The 23,333-nt window shown below is 44.8% G+C and overlaps 1 protein-coding gene across 1 annotated transcript; it reads right to left on the bottom strand.

Moving 5' to 3' along the window:
* Positions 5,020-6,686, bottom strand: LOC8055649 (ethylene-responsive transcription factor ERF034). Its single transcript, XM_002464887.2, has one exon. It carries the CDS (start codon positions 6,343-6,345, stop codon positions 5,446-5,448), a length of 900 nt encoding a protein of 299 aa, XP_002464932.2. The 5' UTR covers positions 6,346-6,686; the 3' UTR covers positions 5,020-5,445.

Raw genomic sequence — 23,333 nt, 5'->3', positions numbered from 1 at the left:
TGTTTATAACGGAAGCACAAAGACAGTATATCGTTTTACAGCGCTGATGGAGAAACCATCTGAAACCAGATAAAGGTTAGCAAATTATTATCAAATGAGGTATCACAGGCTATCAACCTATGTCTCAGTTAAGTATAAGGACTTAAAACTATTGAAGAATCAACAACAAATATTGCTTACTAAACTAGGAAACTACTACAAATACTTGTTGTTTGTTGTGGTTTCATGATCTATAAGGTAATATAAAGATACAATTTCTGTAAAAACTAAATAGCTGACGTCCGCAATGCCGCCGGCCGTGTCCTCCACTATCTGCTCGGCCTTGCCCCTAGCCTGCGCAGTCGGAGTAGGTGCATCGCGGGCACGCCGAACACAGGCGGGTCATCCTCATCCACGGTGTCGATCCCCACCATGGCTGCTGCAGACGGGCTGGCGGCGTGGGGCAAGGCGGGTGCAGAGCATGAGAAGGGAGGTAGCATGTGGACCGGGAGCCAGAAACGGCGATGCCGCCACCAGCTTCGCCACCACGGACCGACGCGTCCGCGAGCGCAGCTTGCCGCCCGCATCGACAGTGGGGTCGGCCGCCGCCGCCGCCAAGGGGAGCACGGACACCGCCAGCCCCGATCTCGTCTCCTCCAACTCATTGCCAGATGTACGTGGTGCCGCCATTCGTGGGGGACTGGTGAGGACGGAACGCGTGCCCTGGCCACTGTAGTCCTACCCTCGCGCTTGCGCTCGCCCTCGCCCAGGGCAACCGACATCGCCTCAACAGGAAGTCTCGGTGAGAGGGAAGAACAGAGAGACGACAATGTGGCTAGGGTCGGCGAATCTCAAAATACATGCGACAAACTATACTAATTCAGTCTTTCCTATCCTGCCTAAATATTATTTTTATATTATAAATTTATCATTCTACCCTTAATTATAGGAAACAAATTCGAAAATACAATTATCACACTATTTTTTAAGGTATTAATCCCACTAATTTTAGTATGCACTTGGTGCATATGGTCCCAGCATTTAGTATGCACTTAGTGCCTCTTTAATGGGTTCCTCTCGGTTCCTCTGCCTTTTTAACCGTCGGATTGCTTCTCGTGAGCCGTTCATTTTTCAACAACCATTGTAAAAATTCTCTTAGTTTTTATTTTTATCTATATTTAATGCTTCATGCATGTGCCGAAAGATTCGATGTGACCGAGAATCTTGAAAACTTTTTGGTTTTTGGGTGAACTAAACAAGACCTTAATTAAAAATTTCGGGTGCGGTCTGCTCCTTCCGTCGAGTTTTTTTTTTTTTTGTAAAACTGATAACTCCAATAGTGTGCATGGATCGGAGTTCAAATTTAAACTTTCTAATAAAGCTCGGTTGAGCCTTTCATCTAAAATAGATGAATACGCACATGGTACGCTATTCTATCTTTTGGATTTAGTCCACATCAAAAGATTTAGTCAACGAATATCAGCCGACCATTGTTCGTTTGATCTTATCAGCTGAATCTGCCAACCATTCAGCTCTCACAACAAATCAGCTAACAGTACTTTCTGCCATGGTTTAAACTGCCCTTCAATTATCATGTCCCATTACATGCGTGTGGTAGCTGCACCATTGTCAAGGGGCGGTACTTGCCAATTTCTTTACTCTAGCATTATATTTTCATGCAACCAAACTAAACGCAAACCTTGTTGGATGTATTTGCATACACCTGCCTAGAGCTTATTTAGGCCTTGTTTACTTCCAAAATTTTTTGCAAAATAGGAATAGTATCATTTTTGTTTGTATTTGACAAATATTGTCTAATTATGGACTAACTAGGCTCAAAAGATTCGTCTCGTCAATTCCGACCAAACTGTGCAATTAGTTTTTATTTCCATTTATATTTAATACTCCATGCATGCGTCTAAAGATTCGATGTGACGGAGAATCTAAAAAATTTTGCAAAATTTTTGAGGAACTAAACAAGGCCTTAGCTTGCCATTATATCCACCTTGTTGAATATGTTCTAAACTCAGTTGCACATTATAAAGACCGACTTCTGACTTCGCTTTGCTCCGTCAAAAGTGGCCCATTGGTGTATGGCCTCGTCGTCACTTGGGGCGCGGGGGGCTTGCCCCCCCGCGGTATGTTACATATACCCAGATTAGGGTTCCTCTACACACAGCGTTGTAACTCAACTCTTGATAATAGTGAAGAGTGTTTGCTGGCTGGTGCCCGTGATTTTTCTCTTTCGTATTGGAAGGGTTTTCCATGTTAAATCTTACGTCTCCATTGTGATTTGATCTTGTGTTATTCGTCGTTTATCCGCCGTCATCCACAACACAACTCAATATACACATATGTTGCGATGGACAAGGTGGAAAATGACTTGATTTCACCTTGTAGCCTGCCACAACTCCCACGCAAGTAGCCACTCTGTGCTTGGATGTGAGTCACTACAGCTAGATCAGCCAACAGGAAGGAGAGAGAGAGAGAGAGGGGGGGGGGGGGAGAGATTAGCAGGACCACTAGATCAAACATGTTCACGTATGCACAAGTTGGGTGGTCTAGCAGAAGGCAGCATTTGATACTTTCTGTTGACATGAGCTCAACCAAGCACAATACAATGGACACTAATCATGGCAAGTTATCCATACCCATTCGGCGATTACCCATCTAATTTGCGGCCGGGGACAGAGAGGGATGACTTGTTATGTGGCCAAGGACATCACTAGTGGTGGCGGGCATGCGGTGGCTAGGCGGTAGGAAAGGGACGAGCCCCATGACGAAGAGGTGCTCTGTAGCAGTGTCTATGCTGAATCAAGACGAGTGTTCTCCCACGACGTCTTTGCCCCCTGCAGAGAGGGATCAGATGCCAGATATGGGGAAGAAGAAATCCAATGACGCATAAATGGATCCAAAAGAGGAGGTGGTTGGGATAATATATAATGCTTATTTATCTATATATGGGCTGCATTATGTATCTTCCATTGTGAATGAGTATTTAAAACGGACTAAACAATGATTAAATGGATAAGTGTTGTTTAGTTCCCAAAAATTTTTGCATCACATCGAATCTTTAGACATATACATAGAGTATTAAATATAAATAAAAATAAAAACTAATTGCACAGTTTGGTCGGAATTGACGAGACGAATCTTCTAAACCTAGTTAGTCCATAATTAGACAATATTTGTCAAATACAAACGAAAGTGCTACAGTGTCGATTCCTTAAAATTTTTTGGAACTAAACAAGGCCTGATTAAACAGGCACGGTAAGCCATTGTTAGAGTTTACGCAGCCTATAAATGGGCTAAACAAATGGTGGTGGGTCCTATGCATGTGGACTACTTGCTCCGTGTATACTGTGAATTTTTTTTGGACTCTGTACGTTGTGCTTGCTCTAACTAGATATAAAAGTTTAGTTTTCCTCAATTTTAGAGTTGCTCTATAAAAATATAGAGAGAGATCCTTCTCGGTTTGGCCTTGTTTAGATATGAATTTTTTTTGGATTTTAGCACTTTATTTTTTCTGACAAATATTATCTAATTATGGACTAACTAGGATTCGTCTCGCGATTTACATCTAAACTGTGCAACTAGTTTTTGTTTTCGTCTATATTTAATATTTTATGCATGTGCCGCAGATTCAATTTGACAGAAAATCTTGAAAACTTTTTGATTTTTGGAGTGAACTAAGGTGGTGTTTGGCACTGCTCTACTAACTCTGCTCCACAAACTCTACTATGGAGCAGCTCCACCAAAAACTGGAGTTCGTGGAGTACCTCTTGAGGTACTCTCACAACTGCACCTTTTTTCTCGAACTGAGTGTGTGGAGCTAAAACTGTTTGGCTAAAAAACGTGGAGCAGATCAGTCCTGTTTGTGGAGCAGAGTTCGTAGAGCAGTGTCAAACACCCCTAAACAAGGCCTTACTTCTTGAAAAAGCACGAAAACCATGCAACCCGTGTTCCATTGCTATAGTACAACTACAAAGTACAGTACATCAATCGAAGATACTCGTTGCTCATCCTCCATTCCTCCCTCGTTAAAGTCGTTCAATGCTGCCCAATTAATGGCACAGCAGCGGTGTAGAGTGACAACTGTGTCCAGCTCGACCGCGATCCACACATCTCGAAAACGACCGCGTGGCGGCCTGACGTGTGCACGTCCGCGTACGTACGCGCGCGCTCCGATCCGCAGGTAGGACGTAGGAGTATACTCCCACGTACTACTATACAAAAACCGCACGTATATTGTATTCGTCTACGCCACCACGTCCACACGCACGTAAATTCGTCTACAAAACCGCCCGGCCGTATACGTCCAAGTACTGACTCCCACGCAAAGTCAAAACTGCAGTGCGGTGGTGCGCTGCAGCTGATCGATCACCAGCTCCAGCCACCCAGCTGCGGACGTGACGTGGCCATCGCCACCGCCACCGTGGCACGACCAGCCAGGCACGCTTGGCTGGCCGGGGCCTTTTGCCTTGCCGGGAGGGGCAGCGCCCTGTTGCAGCGAAAGGGAAGGGCAGGGCGAGCCCAGAGCAGAGCAGAGCAGAAGCCAGCTGCCCAGCCATGGTAAGAGTGGGCATCAGCTTTCCGCGCTGCAAATGATGTTTTAAGCCCCGAACGCTCCCTGTAGCACGAGCATCGGCATCAGCATCTCTCCGGGGAAGGGGAAGCAAAAGGAGCCTTCCAAAGCTGCTGCTGCTGCAGAGGAACTGTTGTTGATGGAAGGCGAAGATGCTGCAGCTAGCCACATGAGGAATGCAACACTTTGTCACCACATGATCATGGGCCTCATGGGGTGCAGAACAACACGCCAATCAGGGTTCAGAGACAGCCCCCCCTGTTGGCTGTTGTTGCTGCTGAACAGCAATAAGTTAACTGCACAGTTGTTGTTGATGATGATAGAAAAAATGATAGGGAATGGAATATATATGCTGGACTTGGAATGGTTAACGGTAATTAATGGGTTACCTGCAGTTATAATAGTAGAAAAATTGCCATTGACTGTGAGGTTAAGAACTTTAAGACATTTCCTGGTCAGCAGTGCAATTCCTTTTTTTGTCCTTTCATTGTGGGATTTGGTACAACACACATGGGATAGTGGAAGCACAAGCAAGTAGGAAAATCTAGCAAGGTCAACTACTGCTCGAATTCACACACTGGATCACATTATTACTATACTCATATACTGGTACTAGCAGTATATATGCAATAATTAACTGATAGGTACTTACTCGTCTTACACTCATAAGTACACAGCTTATATATATATCTCTCATTTATATATGTTTATACTTATTTAACCCAAATAAAAAGAAGAAGAACAAAAGAACTAGCTGCTTTTTCCAAAGTAAAAAAAAGAAAAAGAAACAGAAAAGAGAAGGAAGACGAAGAAATGGGATACCACTGCTACTATTGTTTTTGTTTAGACCTCGTAACGCAAGCAACAAGCATCTCTGGCTGCTACTCCCAAAGCAGCGGCTCCTCGAGGCGCAGCTCCGCATTGACCACCTCCTCCACGTCAGTGTCGAGCGGGGCCCACATCGGCGGGAAGCACCCGAACCCGTCCCGGATGTCGAGGAGCAGGTCCGGCAAGTCGAACAGCTGCCTCTCTTCCTCCACGCCGCTCGACGACGGCGTCCCTGGCTGAGAGACCGGCGGTGGTAGTGGCACCGGTTCCCGTTCCTCGGCGGCTGTCTCCTCGGGCGCGGCGCCGCCCTTGGCGGCGGCGGCGGGCTCTTCGCGTGCGTCGCATGGCGCCGCCGGCGCGCCGGCATCGTCGCCGGGCTCCGATGATGGTGACGACGGCGACGTGAACGCAGCGGCCAATGCGGCGGCGGCCTGGACGTCCTTGGGCGCCGCGGACGCGGCGCGCGGGAGCACGCCGGCGAGGTCCGGGAAGTTGAGGTACGCGGTCGCGGCGCGGCCCTTGATGGCGAGCGCGGCGACGTCGTGGGCGCGCGCCGCCATCTCGGCGGTCGGGAACGTGCCCAGCCATATGCGCGACTTCTTCCGCGGCTCGCGGATCTCTGACACCCACTTGCCCCACGCCCGCATCCGCACGCCCCGGTACGTCGGGTGCTTCCCCTCGCTGCTCCGCTTCCGCTTCTTCGCCGCCGGCGCCGTCGTCTTGCCAGCACAACCTTCTTCCTCCTCCTCGACCGCCTCGGCCTCTGCCTCTGCCTCTGCCTCTGCCTCTGCCTCCGCCGCCTGCCGCTTCCGTGGCGCGGGCGCGGCATTGGCCGCCGCCGGCGAAGAAGACGACGAGTCCGTGACAGTGGACGAGCAGCAGGAGGTGGTACACGACGAGGTGGTGGTGGCAGAGGCGGAAGAGGACGTTTCTAATTGGAGCTCTTGAGCCATGGCAACTCTCCACTGTGCACGGATGCGCAGTGGTGTGCGGGAGGATGAAGTGATGAAGAGTAATGGTTAGCTTAGCTACTTAGCTTGCTTGGGGGACTTGTGTGCTCGCCTCTGTTTGTATGTGGTGCGATGCGAGGGCCCTTTTTATCATGAGTGTCAAATGACTAACGATCGAGGGTGGCGATGAAAAAAAGAAAGGGGGTTACTTGCGGCTTTGCGAGAACATGTGTTGGTACATATGCTAGGAGGCCCCTTGTAGTGTCCCACAGTTTTTTTCCTTTTCCTTTTCTGTTTGCTTTTGGTCCTATTTGTTTTGGATTTCAGCAGACAACTCATAAATTGTAACCATCCACATGCTGGATTTCTTACTGCCAACCATCCGCTTGCCCCAAGTTTGCAAATTGTAATCCGCATTCGGCAAGCTATACAACACAGGGGGCTTTTTCTCTTAAAGTGCACTGGTTTTGTATTATGTGGTTTCTGGGGTTATTACTTGTACAACTTAAACTGTGTAATTTAAGTGCTTTACTTCTTGTGCTGGGCTTCACTGTACACCCATGTTGTCATGTGGGCGGCTGGGTGCTTCATGCCAGGATAATAGACTACAGAGATGGTGTGCTCATTACTTGTTTTAGTTGTTTGTCTAACTTTGTGATGTCTTTTTATTTTGCAAGAGACTGAGAGATGGACCTTTTAAGACGATGATATCATGATAAAATTTCTTTAAAAGTCTAAACAATTATTATCTGTTACTAACATACAAATATTTTTTCGTAACTTATGTTTTATGGGATTTTTCTTGTGGTGCTATTCATGGGGCCAAATTATTATAATGCAATAGTCTGTTTGCCTTAAGGTTGCTTGTTGTTACCATCCACAAACTATACAAACAAGGCATTGCATTTAGTTGGTGGTATGCGCTAATCATCTAACAGTCATTTAGCCCATTTATTAAACATAATTTAAACACTACGCATTTGTACATTATTTTCATTCAATCAATAGTTTATCCTAGTGAAATAGGTTCTTTCAAATTATGTTTTAAGATTAATGATTTTGGAATTCATTATTTATTTGTTTGTTTCAAATAATCTAAGATGTAGAAACGAACTAAAGTAGTTGTAGTACTGAAAGCCCAAGTTTGGTTTTGGTAATTAATGACACCAAGTTGCTAATGCCTTGTGTTTAAGTGATTTGAGTTAGGCATAGCAACACATGTGATGAAGGTGCATGGTGGCATGGAAAGGTGGCCACACGATCACAAAGGGATGAAGCATGAAGTGGAGATCATGGTGATAGACGAGGAGCAAAGTTATCAAGGCAAATGTATAAACATAGGGTTTTACTTTTGCCGGTCTAAGATGAGTAGAGAATTGATTGACCGGGTTTAGAATAGATAGCCGACTATCAAGAGGGGAAATCACGGTTATCTCTCGAATCAAGTGCTACTAGGTCCACATCTTGAGCATATGCATTAGGATCTAGTAAAGTGCTAACTTAACTCCTTTGGTAAAAATGTTTGTGAAAAGCTAACACACTTGCACTTTGGTGGAGGACACTTGTTGATGTTAGCACATTTGCAAAGGAGGTGGAGTTCCTAGGGTTGAGAGGGGTGTGGGTTCCTCTCTCCCTCCCGCCGAGCTTGCGAGGCGGGATTCGGCGCTTTTGAGAAAAATAAGAGTATATTTTCTATTGCGCCGATGGGAAATTTGGTGAAGTCACGGGAGTGTTTTCTCTTTGAGAAACACTCACCGGACGCTGGCCTCAGAGTCCGGTGTGCTGTCAGAGCTTGACTCTGCTAGGGTTGAGCACCGGACGCACTCTGGTAGCGTCCGGTGGTTAGCGTCCAGTGTGAGGGGTTTTTGCAACCCTCTCTGCGCACGAGTTCGGTGAGCACCGGACCGTCCGGTGCCCAGCGTCCGACGAGGTCGCGAGTTTGACAAACTCTCTACGCATGAGTCCGGTGTGCACCGGACACGTCCGGTGTGGACTTGCAGAGCGTCCGGTGTGTTGCAGGTAGCCGTTAGAAACTGACGCGCGAGATTCAAGATCGACACGTGGCCAACTCTAGTGCACCGGACGCAGGAGGTCGAGCGTCCGGTGCTCACTTAGTAGCGTCCGGTGCCCCCGTTTTCAGCCCAGTGAAAGTGGCCAACGGCTAGTTTCTTTGAGGGGCTTATAAATAGTTGGTGGCCGGCTTTGGGAGGCTCACTCTTGCACATTTGATTACTTGAGGCATACATTGAGATAGAGAACACTCCCTCCACTCATCTCCTTGCTTGATTGCTCATCCTAGTGAGATTGAGTGAGATTCAAGTGCATTGCTTTGAGAGTTGCATTTAGTGGCACTTGATTCTTGAGTTTGCTGCGGATTTCTTGTTACTCTTGGATGTTTCCCGACGCCCTAGACGGCTTGGAGCAGCGGTGGTGTTGAGCTCGTGCTTGGAGATTGTTTCGAGCCTCACCAAGTGACTTGTGAGGGGTTCTTGAGCCTTCCCCGCGGGAGATCGCAATTGGCTACTCTAGTGGATTGCTCGTGGCTTGGAGGATCCCCATCTTGTGAGTGGATGTGCGGCACCCGCTGAGGGTTTGGCTTTGGATTGCCAATTAGCTCGTGATCCATCAAGTGGGTGTATCGCCACAACGAGGACTAGCTTGCTGGGAAGCAAGTGAACCTCGGTAAAAAATCTTGTGTCATCTCTTGCCGAGGATTCTCTTATGATTGTGAGTGATTGATTGGATATATCTCTACTCTACAACGTTGGTATAACAATCACTCTCCACTCTCTTATACCTTTGTGTATACCTTGCTAGTTGTGTAGCTTGTTTAGCTTAGCTATCCTGTTTAGGAGTGTAGTGAGCTTCTAGTTGTGCTTTCTTGTTGTAACTAGTGTTTAGCTTTCTTGCTAGACTTGTGTAGGTGGCTTGCATAGCTTAGTTGTGCTAGTGCTAGAATCGCTTTGCCTTTTGTTCTACTAATCAACTTGTCTAGTTGAAGTTTGTAGAATTTTTAAATAGGCTATTCACCCCCCCTCTAGCCATTTGGACCTTTCAAGTACTCGAAGAGATTTAAAACTTTCCTATTCATTTTTTCATTTAGGTTCTCAAATATGAATTACAATATTCACTAAAGTGAATGTAAAAGTAATGTATCAGTCACTTTGTCATAAATCATTTTGAGGTGCGGTGGTAAAAAAGCAACATAAATATTTACACAATTTACACTAGTGGCAACCTTAAGCCAACTACTAGTGTAAATATTTACATAGGTGGTTCTCAAGTGATTCCAGTACGGAACATCACCATTTTTTCTCAAAATTCACAAAGTGCCAATGGAAATGTTTTCTGTACTAGTGGCATGATATTAGCTTTAGTGTTTAGGAAAACATTGATATTATCATGTGTGTGTGTTGCGTGTACTACTTATGGAAATGTTTTCTGTACTAGTGGCATGATATTAGCTTTAGTGTTTAGGAAAACATTGATATTATCATGTGTGTGTGTGTTGCTTGTACTACTTAAACCATACTCCCTCTGTTTAAATTGTAGGTCATTTTAGCTTTTATAAGTAGATATGTAATAAAAACTATGTATCTAAAGAAGCAAGAATAAATTATAATTTGAAACGAAGAGGAGTACGACAAAAGTCTTTTACTTGTTGTGTTGGGGTGGTGCTAGAACAATATAATACTAGTGGTGAGCTGGTCATGTATTCATTATTACTTGTTTCAATTCTTCATCTAAGGGGGTGTTTAACACTGTACCATAAACTCTAGTGTGGAGCAGCTTTATAAAAAAAACCTTAAGTTTGTGGAGCATCCCTTATGCTCTGACAACTTGATCTTTTTTCTAGAGCAAAGTTGTGTGGAGCTAAACCTGTTTGGCTAAAAACCCCTGGAGCAAAGCTGAAAACGTAGAGTGGAGCAGTTCCAAACACCTTCTTGATATGTGATGTTGATTTTCTGGTGAGAGACTAAACAAGACGCTTTCAAGTCAATGATGATGCAATAATTCCTTTAAATATACAATACTTCTTTGTCCACCCAAAAAATGCAATACTAGTTTTAGGTTTTGGATAAGTCGATCTTTTCTAAATTTGACTAAATTTTTAAGAAAAATATCAACATTTATGTCTTCGGTTAGATTTACAAAAATATTTCATATCAATATAATAATACTTTTTGGAATCATATATGTTTCAAATTTTTTGTATAGATTTGATTACATTTAAAATTGTTTGGCTCATTGGAAAATATGAATTTTATTCTTTTAAGGATGGAGGGAGTAAATAATACTTTTCATACCAGTAAAGTTTATGCGCAACATATGTTTTTTTGGATGTTATTCATTGCATTGATAGGGAATGCCTCGAAGGATCAGTCTAAATCTTCTAACTACAAAATATAACTAAAGGCTTGAGTGTATAGCTTCCAAAACACCAAAGCTATATATAGGTTTCTTACTGAATTATAAGGGCACTCACAATGCAAGACTCTATCACAGAGTCCAAAACAATTAATTACATATTATTTATGGTATTTTGCTGATGTGGCAGCATATTTATTAAAGAAAGAGATAGAAAAAATAAGACTCCAAGTCTTATTTAGACTATAAGTCCACATTGTTCGAGGTAATAAATAACTTTAGACTCTATGATAGAGTCTGCATTGTGAGTGCCCTAACCCACATCATATCCTCACTAGACAAGCTACAATTTAATGCTTCAACTTGCTGGTCTACCTTAGGGCCTGTTTAGATTAGGGCACTCACACTGCAGACTCTATCATGAAGTCTAAAGTTATTTATTATCTCGAACAATGTGGACTTGGAGTCTAAATAAGACTTGGAGTCTCATTTTTTCTACCTCTTTCTTCAATAAATATGCTGCCATATCAGCAAAATACCATAAATAATATGTAATTAATTGTCTTGGACTCTATGATAGAGTCTTGCATTGGGAGTGCCCTTAGAGATGAAAATTTTTTGGGTGTCACGTCGGATATGTCGGAAGGATGTCGGGAGGGGTTTTTAGAAACTAATAAAAAAACAAATTACATAGCTCGTCAGGAAACTGCAAGACAAATCTATTAAGCATAATTAATCTGTCATTAGCACATGTGGATTACTGTAGCACTTAAGGCTAATCAAGGAGTAACTAGGCTTAAAAGATTCGTCTCGCGATTTTTAACCAAACTGTGTAATTAGTTTATTTTTATGTACATTTAATGTTCCATGCATGTGTCCAAAGATTCGATGGGATGGATGAAAAAATTTTGGGTGGAAAACTAAACAGGGCCTTAGAGCTTTCTTTGATGATTGTCTTAACTTCTTGTTCTATTTGGGCCTTGTTTAGTTGCAATTTTTTTTTTGTAAAACAGACATCGTAGCATTTTCGTCTGTATTTGACAAATATTGTCTAATCATGGACTAACTATACTTTAAAATTTTATTTAGCAAATTATAGGCAAACTATGCAATTAGTTATTTTTTAATCTATATTTAATACTTCATGCATGTACCGTAAGATTCGATGTGACGGTGAATCTTGAAAAATTCTGCAAAATTTTTGGTAAGTAAACAAGCCCTTGTTAGATCTAACCGTGTGTTATCAATTTGGTAGCAATAGACTAGCCTCAGCTCTCATCTTTCAATCTGTAACATCATATATTTATATCCGTCTTATTTCAATAGCTGAACTTTGCATGTGACATCTATGTTCAGTCATCAGCTTCCTTTAGGGGACGCTTGAATCATTTTATTTTAGAGGAACTAGAATCTACAGTATTACTTAATGAACAAGTCTATTTGGCTTTGAATTTTATATTTCACCACTTTTCAAAATTCGGATATAAACCTATCTTAAATTCATAGGATGAGAGATGGAAATTGATTATATAGATCGCCATGTTATGTTTGCACTCTAAAACTTATAGTGCACACTTCGGCTCGCTCCCGTATAGCAGAAATGCAGCACATAAGTATCTCCCTCGTATGACCAACAATAGCGTATAAATATATTCCATATATACAACCATATTAGCTATGCCTAAATTATGATTATTAGAATAGATTTCAATTACAAGGATCCAAACGGGCCCCGGAGACTAATATTCATCATTTTTGTGCTGGTCGATTATTAACCTAGCTACAACCCTGCAGTGTATGAATGCAATATAAGATTCAGGGAGGCTCCAAGTAACTAATAAAACCACACTTGATAGATAAGTCATAGGTCATCATTGCGCGCTACTAAGTGCTGTGTGAAAACGTGTTAAGCTCTGTTGCCCACTTCGTGGTGCAACCACCTGGGGGAGCATCTATCAGCAGGGCAGCACTCATTTCATATCTGTGGTACAATGCTACAATGTGACGCGATGGGTCCATGCAAAGAAAAAGAAGACGAATAAGGAGAAGAAGTGAAAGAACCAGTGCAACGCATACACACATCTGTCGATCGGTGCAAAACGCCTTTCACGTACGCTTCCTTTTTTTTTTTTCCCCTCTGTGGTCTGTGTGAGAAGATATCGAAACGCTCTGACCCATGAGCCCCTGGCCTCCTCTCATCCTCCGGGCTCCGGACAACGGGGTCCAGGTCCAATGGCACAAATGGAGCCATGGACGACAAAAAATGGAGGGCCCTCCCAGTACCGCTCCGTTGCTTTCACCTCCCTCCTGGTGTCATTGCTGGTGTCGCTGGAAGCCCGGCCGGCCATGCATGGCAACCCTACGCCATGCAATGCAAGTGGCAACTGGCAAAGCACCGGGGCGACCTGCAAAGCATATGGTTAAGGACGTTTATTATTATCGGGATTGTGGCACATGGATTTGCCCTGCATGCGTGGCCCCACTGGGATGGATGACAGGAAGAGAACCAACGCCCTGCTGTCTCTGGAAAGATCAAGGGAAGAAAACCATACGGTAGCAGCCAGCCATGGCAGTGTTGCGTTGTCTCTGCCCCTAGCTTCCTTCTCCGGCTTCCTTGGCTGTTTGCGGCAAGTGAACCGGCGTGGCGAGCGAGCCCTCTCCATGATTGGGATGGGTCTCTCCTTGGATTCCAGAAAGGATTTATGCTAGTATGCGCGTAGCTGGACTCCGGTCGCAGTTGTTGGCACGGTGTCGCCACATGCAGTGCAGGGGAGATCCTGCTCTGCTCTGCTCCGTTGTGGGAACCAGTTACCAGGCTCATCCGACACCCGCTGCGGCCTCCTGCGCTTGTCCTCGCATGTCGTATCGGGTAATTCTGTTCGTTTCCAGCTAGCTCCTGCCCTGCGCCACACGTCTTGGGCTTCCTGTGCGTTTCCAGAGACGAGGAACAGGGACATGCGCTGCGCGGCGAGCCAGTCCAACGGTTCCCACAACGCGACGTCGTTTCAACGAGCTGTGCGTGATGCGCGCAGGGAACGGAAAAAGGCGCGGAGGAAAAAATATCATCGTGCCCCTTCCTGATCCTGCGGCGCGGCGCGGCGCGGCGCAGACCCTGTGCGAAATCGAAACGGGTTGCCATCACATCACCCCCCGGACCGGCGGGCATGTGCCGGTTGACCATCCCTATACCTCCCGCGCGCTCTCGATCGCCACAGGCCACACACGGCTCCGGCTCTCCCAGTCTCCCTCCGCCCCGGCGCACGCGCTCCCCCCCATGTGCGCCCGACATGTTCCGTGTCTGCCACGGCCGCCCACCCCGCCCGCCCGCGCGCCCGCACCACCACCACCACAGGGGTAAACGAGACGACGAACCGTCCCGAACAAGCCGTGGCCGGCGGCAGTGCACGGCGCACCGCCGGCGCCTCTGCCCCGTGGCCCGTGCTTCGTGGTTCGCTTGGCCCACGGCGGTTTCGGTCCAATCGCCTTGCGCCATATGATATGATATGAAAGCCCTGCTGCGCTCCTGGCTTGCTGGAAGCAGGCCATTGATCGCCTCCCTCTCTGTCTCTGCGTGTGTTGCCTCCTTCGCGCTGTGTCGCATCGACCCACCTCTGCGTCCCTGATCGCTTGCCGTTGCAGACTTGCGCGACTGAATTTGCCGCGCGCAAGCTGTGACTCACGATCGCAGTGCTGTTATTGTTTCGCCCACCAAATTTATACTCCTGTATATATATATAGGTTCCTCCGTTTCTTATTTTATTTCACAGCTAAGGCAACACAAGTAGCATGCACAAAATACAACACATGAACACTGAATTTTAGTATTTGAGGAACCGATTATCGCCACCGCTTGAGGAAATGAAATGTCGATGTTGCAGAGCAGTACCTAAGTGGAGTATCAACATCGCTCTAGCACTGTCAGGATCGCAGCTTCATTTCATGGCTGCAATTCTACGGGGGACAAAAAAAACATAGCAATTCTCGCCTACAACCAAGGATGACAGTAAGGCATGCATATCGGCCTACCGTTCGTCCCTTTTGAGTTCTGACGACAAGAGATCTCATCCCGTCCCGTTCCGATCCGTGCAAAAGCGTACGTCACTGTTTCGTTTCTCGTTCCTCCCACTGTTTTTCGTACGTGTACGTGCTCGTTTCGCCATTAAGCCGTCACCGAAGAACGTAGCACGGCTGGTTGTTGCGTGTTTTACTGCCGGCGCGGCGTGCAGTACCGCTCCGATCCTGTACACCTTTTATTTCACTGGCCTTTTCTTGAATATGAGCACTGGGGCGTGGTACACACACGTACGTCCTCGCGCCACCACATCTCTCGTCCAGTAGTGCACGACGACGTGGCGAGGGAGAGGCTGTCCTGTTGCTTTGCAGAATTGCAGTTTTGGCAAGGAACGCATGCATTCACGCCCGTCAGGCGTCGCTAGCAAATTAAAGGGCACGCCAATGTACTATGTCTTCCTTTTTTTTAAAAAAAAAACTTTTTTGTGTGTTATTAGTGTAATAGTGTTCGTACTGATGATGTTTAGCCTCATCGTACTAATCCAAATTGGAAACCGTACTGGCCTTTAATCTCGCCGTACTGATCCAAATTAGAAGTAAACCGGTTGGTTTTGAGTAGTAGGTACCTGTTGATATATGGAAGCCAACCCCGCCGGGCTCGAATAGTTTCCAGCACACGCTCTGTCGCTTGGAAGCACTGATTTGTATATACCGGGATTGTGATTTGCCACTGCAGCACTATTGTAAGAACAATACAGTCACTTGTATATTTATTTATTTATTTATTTTTACCATTTTACAGATGTCACTCCTAAAAAATCACGATTAGAATGATACTTATATTTTTTATTACTACCGGTGATAAAAGGTTTTTTCAGTTAGTTCTTGCTAACTTTACCAATATGGCGAAACACGTCAGCCTACTAGGCTATACGAAAAGACTGAGATGGCCTCGCTTCACCTCATATGTTTCTTCCTCCTGCCCTGCCTGCAAGGAGTAATGATTTATACGTTATTATTGATGAAAAGTTGAGGAAGTAAAGATTTTTTTTATGGAAGGATGACTATATGGCTTTCTATTAACATCATAGGGCTCAACGGAGTCGCGAACCACATGAACATTTACAAAGACACAGAGGGGGTCAGTAAACACGTGTTCATGACCTGACTCCAAAGACATGACAATTCTAGCTAGCTCGCGTGCAGAGGAGTTTTTAGTACATTTAATTAAAAAAACACTTGAACAAAAAAGTGCTTATGCAAGAGCGTAAGAATGTCATCAAACAACATATCCCCGGGGCTCTTTGTCCATTGTTGTTGTGCAAATTGCCTTCCTTCAACTAACTTGAGTCAATCTTCGGTTAGATGCGTGATATGCCGTGTTCATCGTCCGATTCCAAAGCCTTCGTGCAAGCCAAAGCTTCCGCCATCAGTGCGTCATGCAGTTGTCCCGTCATACCACTTTCTACAACAACTGGACATTCAAAGAGATCTCTTGTAATGAAGCCCATGCTTCTTGCCTGGTTTCCTTGATGTAGGCGCCATCTATGTTGTTTTTCAACATGGTGACACGGCCGGTTTTCAATTGCCATATGCGGACTGCCGAGCACTTTCTTTGGTAAACGACTTGAAGCAGCCATAGTGATCATAGCTGTATTAACTTCCATTGTCGTCTGTAGTTTCTCCCTTAGGCCTTGTTTAGTTTCGAAAATATTTTGCAAAATATGAATAGTACCAATTTCGTTTGTATTTGACAAATATTGTCCAATCATGGACTAACTAGGCTCAAAAGATTCATCTCGTCAATTCCGACCAAACTGTGTAATTAGTTTTTATTTTTGTCTATATTTAATACTTTATGCATATGTCTAAAGATTCAAAGTGACGGGAATTTGAAAAATTTTATAAATTTTTTTTGAAAACTAAACAAGGCCTTAGTCCCTTACGTTAACTTTGTTCCTTGCATCTCAGCATTTGCGTAACAGTAAAGCACTTTACAAGCTATCGGCCGAGGGAGATATTTTGGTTTAGTGGTAGGGGCCTAGACGGAGTAGAAATGGACTAAGTCAATAGTTAAGGGGTTAAATGGACACTGTTTTAATTTGGGCAATATATGGGCCATCTTATTTGGTGCTTATGGAACTCAAAGTTTGGTCTATAAATCATGGTCCTTTCTTATACTATGAACGCGTTGTCATTAGTCTTTTGGATGGCCCAACTAGCAGAAGCCTGGCAATCGAGGCCCACCTAAACCACATGCGACCTAGGCCATACACTAAGGGCCTGGTTTCCTCTCATCCCAACCAGGCCAGGCTGCCTTTGACCTTGCCATGCAGAAAGACTAGTTTGGTTGCATGCATATAAGGATGAAAACGGTCGAACTCGGTCGAAAAACTGCTCAATTATTTTCTATTTTTACATTTAAATACGAAAACGGAAACGAAAACGGTAAAGCCGAACACGAACACGAACTCGAACATACGGAATCTCGAACACAAACCAATTCGAGCGAAATTGTATCGAACACGGTTGGTATACGGAATTAATACGGAATACCGATCCACAGTACATAATCTTAACGAAGTGTATAACCATAGTTAGAGTGCATCTAATAAGTAACAGGTGCATGGAAATAACAAGTGCAATTGGTGTCAACATTTGGAACTGGGAGCAGAAGAACCAATCGCTGAGACTGCTACTGATGCTGCTGTAGCTGGACTTTCACAAGTTCCACTAGATGCAACACTTTGAGCTGAAGGTCTTTTCATTGATCCTACATATTACCAAATAATCGGTACATTACTAAATCTATAAAAATGTGAAGGGATAACTAAATAACAGCCAAAGAACAGAACCACAGATCGGTCATAGTACCTCCTTGAGATTGAGAAGTTGTTGTCGGTGCTGGCGGCGGCGCATGAAGCAGACAGACACTTTTTGTCTTGGCCTTGGTCCCCTTGCCCTTCACTGCACGAGGGCCACCATCTCCAGGTCCAAAGGGCGCCATCGATTGTCACGGCGGGGGCGAGTGGCCGTCACGGGCTCACGACGGCAGGAGCTGCGAGCCTGCGCGAGCGGTGGACGGGGGCGGTGAACGGGGGCGACTGGCGGTGGATGGGGGCGACTGGCCGAAACTGCGAGCCTGCGACGCGAGCGGTGGACGAGGGCGACTGGCGACTGGCGATGGCGAGTGGCGAGCGGCGGCCTTGCAGGCGGGGCGAGCGGCTTGGGCGCCGCTAGGGAGAGGAATCGAGACTTTGTGAGACAGAGCAGGAACCGCGAGTCCGCCAGGGAGAGGAACCGCGAGTCCGCCAGGGAGACAGCGCCGCCAGGGAGAGGAATCGAGGCTTCATGAGTTTCGTGGGACTGGAGGAATCGAGACTGGCGGCGGACTGGAGGAAGGGTTAGGGTTGGCTGGTGGGCTTTCGTGGGCTGGGCATAGTCAAGGCTGGACTGCTGCCTGCTGGATTTCCAAATTCGGTTCTGACCGAATTTGAAAACGGTCAAATACTGAATATAATACAGAAATATAGAAACCGGTCGAACAAACCCCAAACCAATTTCGCTCCGAGTTCGAATTTAGTACTCCGAATTTCGAACCGAATCCGAATTTGTTCGAAAAATACGGAATCGATCGGATCAAATTTAGAAAACGATGAGGTTCGGTTCGGGATATTTCTGTTCCATTTTCAACCTTACATGCATATGTAGAGCCAAGACTCTAATTAGATGCTGTTTGGTTGCCTGTACGAAGGTAAGCTGTATGAGATAAAAATATTATAAGATTATGATTATAATTTTTATTTTTGTACGAATACATTCTTACAGGTCTTATTTTATCTAATTATATCTTAATCAACCTTAAAGTACACTAATATCACTTGATATTTACTAATAACGTACTAATACACTGTTAGCCACATAAACGACTGCATCTGCCTAGCTTGGCTGGCCAGGAACGGCCGATTCGGGCGTTCCTCCTCAGCCTGGCTGAGGGCTCCTTTTTGCATGCCCAGAGCCTGGCCCAAAACTGCATGCAGGCAACCAAATAGGGCCACGCTGCATCTCGAGATGCATGTCTAGTCTCATACGAGCAACCAAATAGGCCCTAAGATAAGCGATTGGTTGCCCCACTCGGATCGTCCAAATGTTTATCGAGCATCGTATCATTCACTTTGACCTTGTTTGGTCCCATTCCTTTCTTCCTCTCCATTCCGTATGGATCTGTCTTCTCAATTTCTCCTTCCCTCGCGATATAGGACAACGTGATGCAGGTATGGTGCACGGGCTCATGTGCTAGAGACCAAAACTTTTCATTCATACACGCAACCAAACACGACATCGTCTCATACTGGACCAACAACAAATACAACCAAACACACCTACGTGCACAGTTTGAGCCTGCCTCCCATGATCCTGGATTATCCCTTTATTCTGAATCGTCATCCCAAAGACAACCAATCACGCCCTAACCAAGACCTCTCGCCCCGGTACTCTTCCCGTCTGAGCGTTCGGACAGGAGACACGTCCAATAACTCCCGCGCGCGCGACGGGGTTCCAGGTAGGTATATTTCTTTTATTTTTCTTTTTTTCTTTCCTATTCTTTTATTTTCTTTTTTTCTTTCTTTTTTTCTTCTTCCTTTCCTTTTCTTTTTCCCCTCCCGCTCGGTGTTGTTTTCTTTTCTTTAATTTCTTTTGTTTTTTTTCTTTTTCCTGCTATATTATCTTTTCTTTAATTTCTTTGTTCGTTTTATTTTCTATACGTTAGTTTTTGTTTTATATTATTTTTTATTTTCCTATCTTTTTTTTTCTTTTTCGTTTTCATTTTTGTTTTCATTTTATGTTTTTATTTTTTATTATTCTTTTATTTTGTATATTTTGTATTTTCTTTTTTATTATATTTCTTTGATGTTCGGCGTGTTGTACTTGTGATGTTATTTTTTATTTTTGTGCACCATTATTATTATTATTATTATTATTATTATTATTATTATTATTATTATTATTATTATTATTATTATTATTATTATTATTATTATTATTATTATTATTATTATTATTTATCATTTTTCTGTTTTTTAGTGTTCACGTGGTATCCATATATTATTCTGTAATATTTTTTTATGATGTTCATGCAATATACGCGTAATGTTTGTATAGTATATATGTGATGTTCTATGTTTTTGATGTTCACGTATTGCACATGTGATGTTTTTTATGTTCGTGTGGTATGCATGTAATGTTTAATGTTGTATTTTGTGATGTTCGCATAATATACATGTGATGTTCTATGATTTTTTTATGTTTATGCGGTATTGTGATGTTCTATGGTGTTTTTTATGTTCTTGTAGTATATAGGTGGTGTTCTATGACGTTCTTTGTAATGTTGTCATAGTATATAGGTCATATTCTATAATGTTTTTTTTGATGTCTCACGTAGTATACATGTGATATCTATGGTATATTTAGTGGTGTTCTATAATGTCTTTAGTGTTGTTCTATGATGTATTTAATGATGTCCGTTTATTATGTATGTGATGTTTTATAGTGTATTCTAGGATGTATGAAACTATCCATGTGATGTTCTTTTGATTTTTTTTTTATCTATGATGTGTTTAATTTTTTTCTTAGAACTTGCTCCAGATTTTTATTATTTTTATTTATGTTATGGTATGTTATTTATTTATTTATTTATTTTTATGTATATTATAATACCAGTTTCATGAATATAAAACTAGAACACTGTTCTTCTAAATCGAGAACATTTTCTTACAAGGACAGAACATTGTTCTTTGAACTTAGAACATTGTCTCTGCTTAATTAAAAAATGTTCTATCTTTCATAAGAAAATGTTCGTTAATAAAAAATTATTTAAATATACTCTTGTGGATCTTGTTTTGAAGGATTTATTACAAAAAATTTAATGGTGTAATCAGAATTTAAATTGGATCTTTGATTTAAAAGTTATGACTTTTTTAATTCATTCATGTATAAATTGAGAGAAACGTGGGTAAAGTTGGTGGGCTCTTATCCGCACCAGTCTGACACACCGTGCACTTTCTTCTCTCTGTTTATTCGCGCGCCCACTATTGGCTGACTTTAGTTGGGTAGGAAATCATCGGACGGAGATTACTGTCCGCCCAATCGGACCCTAGCAGCCCCCCTCTCGCCCTCCTTTTCGCTGCACTCAACGAAAAGCACTACATGACCTCTCTGCTCTGACCCTACGGAAGAAACAGGGAGGGGTCGAGCTCCATCAAGTACTCCTGCTCTAATAAGGACAGGCACGACTATTCACTTAGCCAAGACAGAGGGGACACCTCGGGGCACATGTCATCACTGTGCCACGTTGCAGACAAGACTACATCTCCAGACGGTGACAACCAGTACGACATCCCACTGTCCAAATAAGGTGTGATAAGACATCCGTATGATCCCACCCATTTTAAGATGGGGCACACGATCCCAACCTTGACTTTCAAGCCTAGCGAAGCCACCCACAGTCTCAACCACATAGCTCGTGATCGAGGCCATGGCACCACAACTAGTGAAAGTCGACCGATGATCCAGGGGCAGTTACCAACCCACGCACTATCGCCATAACGCCACCAGAAGACGATGACAAAGGCCACAATGAGCTTACGTCGCATAGGGCAGTTGACAAACTACTACTGTGCCAACAATGTCGTCACAATCTTCCTTGCAACCTTTCTTGCAACAGATTTCTTCCTCAAACTCAAGACCACTCGGTCCGGAGGACCTATCTTTTTGTACGTGGCCTGGCTTTCAGACTCTATATAGGGTGGCTAGGCCTCCCTTCCAAGGGACCGACTCTCAAGACTTTAATAGGACAGTCCTTCTCCACTCTCCTCTTGCTTTTACTCTTTTTGCATAGAGCATTCAACCGAGGAACACATACTCAATAGGAACTCAGGGAGAGGTCTTGGTAAACCACTTATCCTTGAAACTGGACGTAGGGCTCGGGCCTAAACCACTATAATTTCTTGTGTCTTTGAAGTTTGAATGCTACCATCGTCTTTCTAGAACAGCGTGATGAGCGTACAAATTTACTCATTAGATGATAAAACACCGATAGGCGTACAATTTCTATGGGCCTACACAACCCATTAAAATCTTCTCTCATGGCCTCACGAGGAACACATGCTGCAAGAGCCATTGTCTAGGACTGGGCACAAAACCTGATACCCAAACCAGACACCTTTCGATATTAAAAACCCAATCAATAACTTGGTTAACAAGTTGAGCAATCTGATATTTATTTAGGAAATTCTCAGTACTCATCTCGGAAGCTGAAGATGCCATTTTAGAGTAAGGCTAATCATAAAGGCGACTGCTGGTTGTAAGGTTTCTTTACGACTATCTGTTAGTTCATTCATTAGCTAGATCTTTACTATTATTATTACTATATAGTTTACATGTCTCTCACACACAATTTCTTAGTACGTATAAATTAGCTATAAACTTATATAGAGTGTGTTTGGTTACCTGGCTTATTTCTAGCCTGGCTAGGAAATAAGCTAGGCTAACCTAAGGCTGACTCTAGCAAGCCATATAGAGTTGTTTGGTTGTCTACAATATCTAAATCTGGCTAGCATCTAGTTGTGTTTGGTTGGTGGGTTTGACTGAGGTAGAGTCACATCCTCTTTACACGGGTAACTTCACCATCTTTTGCGACAATTTGTCGAGCACACGATGAGCAGGAGGGAGGGAGGGTGAAGCATACCTGCACGTGGGTCTCGTAGTCGAGCGGCTGCTCCTGGAGGGTTTTCTCTAGGGCCTGGATGCGGAGCTCGGCGGCGGCGGCGGCCCCCTCGTCGTCGGAGTCGGAGCCCAAAGGCGCGGCGGCATCGGGCATCTCCGCGTCGTCCCCGCCTCCTCCACCTGCTGGCGCGGGCTCGGGCACCGCCTCGGACCCCTCCGGCAGCTCCTGTTCCGTCGCCATGTCTTCGGGTGCTGCTAGTGAGGAGGCAGTCCAGCTGCTCCTCGGTCGGCGTGTCCCTGGCTACGGCGAGGTACCGGCGGGCCATGTCGCTCCGGCGCTCTGCGAAGACCTGCCGCCGGAGTGCCTGCACGTCCGCCGTGAGGTCGCGCACGCGGCGGCCGAGATCCGCCGCGACCTGCGCCGCCAGTGAGCTCGCGCCAAGATCCGCCGCGACCTGCGCCGAGATCCGCCGCGACCTGTGTCGCGACCTGCGGTGCCCAGGAGGTGAGGAGTGACGGCGGCGGCGGTGCCCTGGAGGAGAGGCCGTGTGCGAGCGAGGAGGTGACTCTCGGAGGTGACAGGAACGAGAAGAGAGGCTGGCCCAAGCCAGGCCCCAAGAAAACGGACGCCCCCTCCGTTTTCTGGGAGCCAGGCTATCTCGTGTACGGAGGCCTCCAGTGGCCTGGCTAAGGGGGGAAATGGGCAACCAAAGAGCTCCAACAAACCTGGTTTGGAGATAACCGGTCTACCAACATGCTCATAGCTTCTACTCTCTTTCCTTTTTCTCTCTTTCGCCTGAGTATATCTTAGTCACGTGCTGTTATACTTTTCCTTACCCGAGATCTCCGTGAGAAGGCCCAGTACGGCAGTGCCACCACAGTCACCACGA

This window comes from Sorghum bicolor, chromosome 1, assembly GCF_000003195.3.
Source record: "Sorghum bicolor cultivar BTx623 chromosome 1, Sorghum_bicolor_NCBIv3, whole genome shotgun sequence".
NCBI lineage: Eukaryota > Viridiplantae > Streptophyta > Magnoliopsida > Poales > Poaceae > Sorghum > Sorghum bicolor.
This window is presented reverse-complemented; position numbering and strand designations above follow the sequence as displayed.

Bases quoted from the DNA above. Each gene is read 5' to 3' on its own strand.
- LOC8055649 (XM_002464887.2), bottom strand. From the start codon at position 6,345: ATGGCTCAAGAGCTCCAATTAGAAACGTCCTCTTCCGCCTCTGCCACC.